Source organism: Hordeum vulgare, chromosome 7H (genome assembly GCF_904849725.1).
Source record: "Hordeum vulgare subsp. vulgare chromosome 7H, MorexV3_pseudomolecules_assembly, whole genome shotgun sequence".
Classification (NCBI taxonomy): Eukaryota; Viridiplantae; Streptophyta; class Magnoliopsida; order Poales; family Poaceae; genus Hordeum; species Hordeum vulgare.
In genome coordinates this window covers 604,268,239-604,277,743 of record NC_058524.1, presented here as the reverse complement: position 1 = coordinate 604,277,743, position 9,505 = coordinate 604,268,239, and the positions used below count along the sequence as shown (strand labels likewise).

Below are 9,505 nucleotides of genomic sequence, written 5' to 3'. Positions count from 1 at the left end.
CACAATTCTGAATCCTTTTGCATGTCACCACCAAACTCCGTAAATCAGTACACTATAAACATCCACACAAAGTTCTACAACTTTTTGTTCACACAGAAATATGATTCGACCATCTTCTTGGATTAAATCACACTGAAAGGTTCCTGCATATGAATATTGCACCGGAAAAAAACAGATCGATGGATTGGAGAATAGGTCGAATTTCAAATTGCCGAAACATCCATCTAGTCAACCAACTTTCACATTCTTAAAGTCTCCTGAAAAGCTAAGGACAACAACATATCTGTATCAGCGTGCACTATCATGACGATGATGATGATGCATCCAGAATACAGCAATTCCAGAAGTTTATGTCAAAGCCTTCCAAATATAGCACACATATACAATGGGCCAGACACCAACTTGTCTTAATTTGTAACTGGCGATTCTAGTGAAATTCTTTGTGCAATTTGGGTGGTTCATTCGTTCTTGGGTGTATCCCTCCAATGGTGTTCAAAATCATAGCTGACACCTAGTACTCTAGAAAATGAAGGATACACACTAAAGCTTTGGTCAGAACATTTGACAAGAGAAGAGATCAACATGCCATAAAAAAGTTCTACTATAACAGAGTAAACTGGTATGCCAACTTGCTCACAGAACATACAATTCCAAGGGGGCAATGGCTTGATATAGATGCACCCCATCAACATTGCTTACACCGTGTGAAACCCATGTGGAGTACTGAAAGGCAAAAGGAAGCACTTAGGCATTTGTAGATGGAAACATTTAAACATAAAGTATTGCTCTGATTGAATATTGACCTAACATAGATGTTGTAAAGAGCCCCTGCCAAAGACCTACTTGTACATCATACTCAAGCTAATGGTATTCAGAATTTCAGAAATGAATCCAGCAGACAAACCCTGCAGTCAGCAGGCTGCAGCAATGATATTTGGATGATTGAAGAAAACAACCCTACAGTTACACCGTGTGAGGAAACTATGCTAAGTGTAAAACAGTGTACCAAAACCAATTTGTTGCAGAAAGTAGACATGCGGGAAGCAGAGAGCATAAAACAGCCTACCTGAAAGTAGACATGCGGGTGTAGGCGGGAGGAACAGGGGGAAATAACTGGTCAAATTACACAGCAAAGCCAGACAGTTTTTGAGCCATACCCTGAAAACAATGAAAAGCGGAATCCTAAAAATTTCAGACCGACTAATTAAGAGAACAGTGAGTTTACCAACTCACTGTTTATTTAAATACTATGGTGTACTTCAGCCTCACGTGAATTTATTTAAATATAAAGTTATAAACACAGACAGGGGAATCATATGGTGTACTTCATTATAAGAGACATGATAACTAATAAATCTTCCTCACGTGGCATATGCTGAGCCTTAATGGTATGTTTGGTTGGTACCCCAGCCCTATAAAAAAAATGGTCATGGCCAAACAAGCTATGCTTCTTTCAATGCTTAATTTTTTTTTTGGCAGGCCCATACCAACATGCCAACTCTATTTCATATTTTTGTCAACGTTCGCCAAATTATAGGCAAGCAAAACCTTGGTCGAAATTTTAGCTTTTTATGAAAAAAAAAGGAGGATAACGCCCGGCCTCTGCATCAGGACGATGCATACAGCCATATATTTCGCAGGGTCAACTTAGGTTCAAACCAAACATAGACAAAACAAAACAAAAAAGTACAGTGGGTTTAAAAATAAGAGGAATTTTAAGATGATCCCTCTTACCCCCTCTTTTCACATGGTAGGTAAGAAGGTAAGAGTTAATCAAACCCACTACTTAATGCAATTAACGGCTCAGATCTATTTTATACACTTACCTTTCATGTGAAAAGGGGAGGTAAGAGGGAGCATGTTAAAAAAACCTCTAAAAATAATTAGCATCCAATTTTAACAGAGCTGTTGAAACAGAGAAATACCTGAGTAAAACTGATATGAAGTTAGTTTGCACATGCAATGATACACTAGCATACCACATCATTCCTGAACAGAAAACAGATAACATAACCAAAGATTCAGCTAATGATGTTGTGACATGTAGCATCTCCCGATCAAACAAGTCATAAATGAGGAACACATACCTCTGAAAAAAAAACTAATCAGTATTTGCTCTACCGAATGACAGGGTGGATATCCAGGATATGTACAATGTCAAATGCAATTAGCACTAAAATAGACTTGGCAAACACTGCAGTATTGCATCTTTATGTGAGCTTTATGTTTCAAACGAGGTATCGTGCAAGTTGTTTTTTCTGTTCACACCACATCAACAAACTGAGTACAATCAATATCTTGGAGAGTAATCTTGCCAAGAAGTAGATCGCTTGCATGTATGGAGCACAGTGGAAGGCATTTCTTGTTCAGACTCTCATGAATGGCACTTAGCCCTTGGACCCACTTCTTTTCATTCAAAGGATCAACATTTAGGCGATTCTGCAAAAGACGTATCCGGTAAAGGGCAGTGTCTGTTCCAACACAAAAATGAGCCAGGCATGGGAAGGAGGTGTCATCGACCGCCAACCTGACCAAGATCATTGTCAGGGCCCCATCCACAGACTTTGGATCGGAGAGATTCTTATCACCCATCATCTTGATCTCCTTCTCTGTTGGGAAGTACACTTCAGGCACTCCATTTTCATTTATCACCTTCAAATCCTTTGTATAATGGCTAATTGCTTGCCTCTTGGTGCATTCATGCTTCTCCGCCAATGTCAAGAAACAGGAGAACCTCAAGTGATAACTCACAACAATTTTGACCATCTTGAAATTCCGACAGCAGCAAAAGAAATCTAGCCACCTCCTCCCCACACCAGCATACCATTTGATGATATCTGCATCATCCAGACAGATAAGTAGCTTTATTGGCCGTGGCCGTCCCATGGAATTTGTGAACCCAGCCAGCTTTACCGCCTTTCTTACAAGCTCTATTGGCGCATTGACCCTCATCTTCAACTCTGTCAAGTCCTCAACAATCCTCTTCTCGTATTGTCTCTCATCCTCCTCCTCTGCTAGCATCTCCTCACCCTCGGTGATGTCGTGGCCCCTCCTCGGCATCAAGAACCTATCGAGTGTTTCCTGTAATTGATCATAGGAGTCCACCAATGTTGATGGCAACTGATCCCTCACCCTATTCAGCGACAAGAAGTCACCAGATGTGAACAATCGGTGCCAATGACGCCGATGCTCCTGTGACTTGAAGTATTCGACCACTGTCTCCTCTGCCCAGCCCTTGAACTCCTGCCGCACTTCATCCTCAATTCGGAAGCCAAACTCAAACTCATGCCCACGCCTGACCTTCTTGAACAAGTGGTTCAGTATCTTCAACCCAAGCTTCTTCCTCCGTGTCTCACGAGCATTTTTCAGCTCCTGCGCCTCTGCTGCCTTCCTCTTCAGATACATCTTCCTTGCCCTCTTCGCCTTCTCAGACATAGGAGGGTGTAAGACTGACGGCGGCACGGCTTGGAACTCCATCCCGAGGAATTCCATCTTCTCTGACACTGCACTGTGAACTGAGCTACCAAACCTGTCAACCTTCACCTCCAAATCCCTCTCCAACACCGTGAGGATCCTATCTCTGACCTCAAGTGTGAGCATCTTCGACCCGGACGTCACAACCATCATCTCGTCGAGATACCGGATGGCATACACTCTCACAGGCGTATGCCGAACGCTGTCATCCTTGACTCTAGGATTCTTCTTGTGCACCTCCTCCCGGATGGCCATCACCTCTCTATCCACAGGATCAAAGAAAATGTTGAGCAGCGTGCTGGTGAGCTCCGACTCCTGCGGTAGCCCGCGACAGAGCTCAGAGCCGCCGAGCTCGAAGGCTATCGCATCGGACAGGAACAGCTCGCGCAGGTAATCCAGGAACCCGGGGTCATCGACCTTGCCGGAGATGCCGTCGAGGAGGCGACGGACGTGGCGGGTGGCGAAGGGCTGGCGCGGGATGGCGACGCGGAAGAACCAGGTTGCGTTGGGGATGGAGCGGAGGTAGCGGATGGCGGCGTGGCGGGCGCTGTAGGCGAAGGTGGCGGCACGCGGGGCGAAGACGGCGTCGAGGGCGGAGGCCGCGGAGAGCATGGCGAGGCGGAGCGGGAGGGACGGGAGCGGGAGCGGGCGGCCCTTGAGGCGGGAGGGGAGGATGAGGCGGAGGTGGGAGGAGGGGGAGGGCGGCGCGGCGGCGGTGGCGGTGGTGGGGAGAGGAGGGGGCTGGTCGGAGAGGGGGAGGGAGGGGTGGGAGCGGTGGCGGAGGAGGAGGGCGGAGGCGAGGAGGAGGCAGGGGTGGGAGAGGAGCGGGAGGAGGGAGTGGAAGCGGCGGGTGGAGGCGGAGTAGTGGTCGCGGCGGAGCAGCACCTCGAGTTCCGCGGCGGAGAGCGGCGCCGGCGAAGCGACGGTGCGGGCGGCGGTGGTGCTGGAGGTGGAGAGGGCGCGAGGTGTGGGGAGGAGGACGCGGCGGTGCGCGCGGGCGAGGCGGGGGAGCATGTGCGGCGCGGCGGAGGTGGAAAGGGGGCGGCGGCGACGGCCGGCGGGCGGGAGGAAAGCGCGAGTTTGCTGCGACCGCCGCGACCGGCCCGTGGGCCGAAGAAAGGGCCGAGTCACGAAGCACACAACATTTCAACTTTTCAAGCATAGACAAATGGCCCAAAGACCCTAAATGAAATGGTCCAAAAAGGTTAAAAAAACGAGAAAAGCATTTTCTCTATTTCATCAAACATGATGGCATTACAAAATGGTAAATGAGATTGCATTCATGTAGGTAGACCACTTAACGATGGGTACAAGCACCTGAAAGAGTCAAAGGCGTGTCATTATCAATTCCCTCCCTCACCGAAAGTCGGGCAATTAAAAAAGGCCTAGATCAAAGGACTAAAACGCAAGACAAAAAAACATATTCAAGCAGATCCATCAAAGACAAACATTGGATAAATCCGTCGAGATACCCTAAGGGACGCCTCCTCACACCCTCCGACAATGTTGGACGCACCATCAGAACAGAGGCTAAGTGGAAAGAATTTTATTCCATCTTTAGAAAGTTGTCACCACCTCGCTTTCGAGAACGGTACACATACCCTAAACCAACTAAAAGAGACACCTAAAAGGGAGTAGGAGTCCTCTTGGTGAGGGCCAAGATCCATCGCACCTCTATGAACCTAAGTCTATACAAGACGAGCTAGATCGGCGGAGTGTCGACAAGAAGCTAGAAAATCGTTTGGAGCCGGTCATGTAGGAGGAAAATATTTCTAGAGGAAGAATGAATTGAGCCTGGTAGGCTGCTTGTAAAAAACAAGTTGTAAGCCTAAAGTGAAAACTTTTTTAGATGGAGAGACAGGAAAAAAACAGCCGCAAAACGGGAGAGCCCCTACTTTATGTTATGGGGCGCCCCCGAGTGGGCACGTCACTTGGTGTGTGCAGTCGTACGACAATTCATCGCATAGAGCAGCAAAATGAATTTGCTCCAAAAATTATAATACAAAGGTCAAACTCGCTCCATCGCTTCTATCAAGCCCCTATGTATTGCTAACTGCGGAAAAATTGTGAATCTTTCGCATAGCTGTTAGGACTGGGTCGCCCTATTTGTGCCCGGGAGCTCTAGTTGTGGCCATAGCAGTGATCCAATTTTTTATTAGTTTTTAGTTGGTTTTCTTTATTTTTTACCAAATATATATTATTTTGAAATAAAGTGAACATTTGTAAAAAGCATGAACATATTTTTAAAAATTTAAGGGCATTTTTTAGTTGATATTAAAGATTTTCTGAACATTCTTAGAACTTCAAAAAATCTATTTAAAACATTAGCATGTGTTTAAAACAAATATATAAAATATGTGAACATTTTTTATATTTCATGAACATTGTTTAAAAGATAAACAAAAAAAATGTTACCGCTACAACATATGCCTCTTCCCTCCCGTGCCCACGCAAGGACCCCTGTGCTAGGGTTTTCGTTGCCTCCTTCTGCGGAGCCATCGGCCTATCCCATCTCTTGTGTCCTTAGGGCTATGGAGGCATGGCGAATCCCGGTCCTTGACAGCCGGAGGGCTCCGTTTTGAAGTACTTTTTTAAACTTTGCTCGAGTTTGTGTCCTATTCAGGAAGGCAAGGCGGTGACGGCTTCTTGAAGATGAAATAAGGTTTTGTCCGTCTAGCCCCCGTCCGATGATGCTTCTAGCATCATCAGAGGGCGTGTGAAGGTTTGTCTTCAGCGGATCTCTCTAGATTCATTCGATGTTTGTCTCCAGTGGGTCCACTTGGATCCAGTCCATGTTCGTGTGGCTACAGATTGGATCGTTTCGATCTACACTTCTCTTCATCGTTGATGGTTTGTTGTTTTGGTGTGCTGGTCCTATGAGGACTTAGAACGACGATTTCCTGACTATCTATTACAACAAGATTTCCATGCTTCGGTGATGAAGGGGTGATGATGGTGGCGCACCTTTGGATCACTTCAATGTTTGTAATCGTCACTAGGTGGTCTACGAACCAGGATGCAATTTTTAATTCTGATCTTCTTTATACTACCTTAGCAGTTGATAAATAGATTGAAAGTTTTTCTTGCAAAAATAACATTAACAACAACAATTAAAAAGGGAAACGTTTAATTTCATCTGGATGATTTTTCACTCCCGTAAACCGCTTTCTTCGGCCACCACGTGTCCCTCTCGCTCCGCCCACCTCTTCGCCCCTCCACCTTATCTTCTCTGCAGATCCCATCCTCCACTCGTTTCTTCTCCTTCTTTTCCCCTTTCTATTTCATCACGCAGCAGAGCAGAGGCAAGCACCACAAACCCATAGCAGAGGGAAGACGACCACCGATGCTATCTTTATTCATCCCACATCGGGGACTGCAATAGAGCGCCACCGCGGCTGCATTGAAGCACTGTCTGAGTGCACCACCACACATCCCGCGCAGCATCGCAACTTCGGTCATGGTCGTCGCGTGATGTGTCTCACCACCCACTCCCTCGCGGCCTCGCATGCTTCGTTGCATCTCGAGTCCTGGACGTCACGCTGCATCACATCTTCAGTCTTGGGGCATCGAGTGTTGTGTCGCAGCACCCGTCGCCGTCGGTGTTGCATCAGAGCAACCGCCCTCGTCACTGGCGTTGCATAGCAGCTTCGGCCATGGCCACCACCGGTGCCCCATCGCACCATCCTCACGCACGTTGCAACTTCTATCATGGCCACCATGTGCTGCGAAGTATCTCTCATGTCATGTGCTGGGATGCAGCCCTTCTTGACGCTGCAATGGAGCCGCCGGTGCTTCAATGGAGCTTCGACGGGGTCACCGGAGTTATGATGAAGCCTCACCGAGCTGCCGGTGTTTCAGTGGAGCATCATCGTGTCGGGAAGGGGGTGCTTTAGTGGAGCATCATCAGAACATGAGGGGGTGCTGCACGAGAAGGAATACGTGGGGGCTTTCGTTGCTGCAGGCATGAGATCGAATGATTAATATGCGCACCGGATCAGATGGCCAGCCAGGCGGTTGATCTTGTTGTAAGATCAACCGACTGATTTGTAGCAGCCCCCATTGAAAAAACTCAGGCTAAAACTTTGCAAAGAAAAGACAAACCTAGAAGCTTCTTAATAATCGTAACTTGTCCAACGAGTGTAACAGTTTTAACTAGGCCCATTTTTGAGCAAGCATCTCATAGAATGATGGCATTTTTGAGTAGATATAACTTTTAATGAGAAAATTGAGTAGTGGGATACAAATAGTTACATAAATGATAAAATTATTGGAAATATGCCCTAGAGGCAATAATAAATTAGTTATTATTATATTTCTTAGTTCATGATAATCGTTTATTATCCATGCTATAATTGTATTGATTGGAAACACAATACTTGTGTGGATACATAGACAAAACACTGTCCCTAGTAAGCCTCTACTTGACTAGCTCGTTAATTAAAGATGGTCAAGGTTTCCTGGCCATGGGCAAGTGTTGTCACTTGATAACGGGATCACATCATTAGGAGAATCATGTGATGGACTAGACCCAATTTAGTAGACGTAGCATGTTGATCGTGTCATTTTGTTGCTACTGTTTTCTGCATGTCAAGTATTTGTTCCTATGACCATGAGATCATATAACTCACGGACACCGGAGGAATGCTTTGTGTGTATCAAACGTCGCAACGTAACTGGGTGACTATAAAGATGCTCTACAGGTATCTCCGAAGGTGTTCGTTGAGTTAGTATGGATCAAGACTGGGATTTGTCACTCCGTGTAACGGAGAGGTATCTCGGGGCCCACTCGGTAATACAACATCACACACAAGCCTTGCAAGCAATGTGACTTAGTGTAAGTTGCGGGATCTTGTATTATGGAACGAGTAAAGAGACTTGCCGGTAAACGAGATTGAAATAGGTATGCGGATACTGACGATCAAATCTCGGGCAAGTAACATACCGAAGGACAAAGGGAATGACATACGGGATTATATGAATCCTTGGCACTGAGGTTCAAACGATAAGATCTTCGTAGAATATGTAGGATCCAATATGGGCATCCAGGTCCCGCTATTGGATATTGACCGAGGAGTCTCTCGGGTCATGTCTACATAGTTCTCGAACCCGCAGGGTCTGCACACTTAAGGTTCGACGTTGTTTTATGCGTATTTGAGTTATATGGTTGGTTACCGAATGTTGTTCGGAGTCCCGGATGAGATCACAGGCGTCACGAGGGTTTCCGGAATGGTGTGGAAACGAAGATTGATATATAGGATAACCTCATTTGATTACCGGAAGGTTTTCGGAGTTACCGGGAATGTACCGGGAATGACGAATGGGTTCCGGGAGTTCACCCGGGGGGGGGGCACCCACCCCGGGGAAGCCCATGGGTGTTTGGGGTGCCGCACCAGCCCTTAGTGGGCTGGTGAGACAACCCAAGAGAGGCCTATGCGCATAGGAAAGAAAATCAAAGAGGAAAGGAAAAAAAAAGGAGGTGGGAAAGGGAAGAAGGACTCCACCTTCCAAACCAAGTAGATTTCGGTTTGGGAGGGGGAGACCTTCCCCCTTGGCTCGGCCGACTCCCTTGGGAGTCCTTGGACCCCAAGGCAAGTCTCCCCCCTCCTCGTCCTATATATAGTGGGGTTTTAGGGCTGATTTGAGACGACTTTTCCACGGCAGCCCGACCACATACCTCCACGGTTTTTCCTCTAGATCGCGTTTCTGCGGAGCTCGGGCGGAGCCCTGCTGAGACAAGGTCATCACCAACCTCCGGAGCGCCGTCATGCTGCCGGAGAACTCTTCTACCTCTCCGTCTCTCTTGCTGGATCAAGAAGGCCGAGATCATCGTCGAGCTGTACGTGTGCTGAACGCGGAGGTGCCGTCCGTTCGGTACTAGATCGTGGGACTGATCGCGGGATTGTTCGCGGGGAGGATCGAGGGACGTGAGGACGTTCCACTACATCAACTGGGTTCTCTAACGCTTCTGCTGTACGATCTACAAGGGTACGTAGATCACTCATCCCCTCTCGTAGATGGACATCACCATGAT

General features: G+C 47.1%; 1 protein-coding gene and 1 pseudogene across 1 annotated transcript; both read right to left on the bottom strand.

Annotated features, from left to right (window-relative positions):
• Positions 1 to 330: 330 nt before the first annotated feature.
• LOC123412494 (nuclear intron maturase 3, mitochondrial-like) lies at positions 331 to 4,597 on the bottom strand. The gene is made up of 3 exons (XM_045105440.1): positions 2,088 to 4,597; positions 1,926 to 1,989; positions 331 to 957 (listed from the first exon to the last, which is right to left on the bottom strand). The coding sequence occupies exon 1, from the start codon at positions 4,486 to 4,488 to the stop codon at positions 2,263 to 2,265; it is 2,226 nt and encodes a 741-aa protein (XP_044961375.1). The 5' UTR covers positions 4,489 to 4,597; the 3' UTR covers positions 331 to 957; positions 1,926 to 1,989; positions 2,088 to 2,262.
• A 2,153-nt stretch (positions 4,598 to 6,750) lies between these two features.
• Positions 6,751 to 7,214, bottom strand: LOC123413018 (annotated as a pseudogene).
• Between the last annotated feature and the right edge of the window lie 2,291 nt (positions 7,215 to 9,505).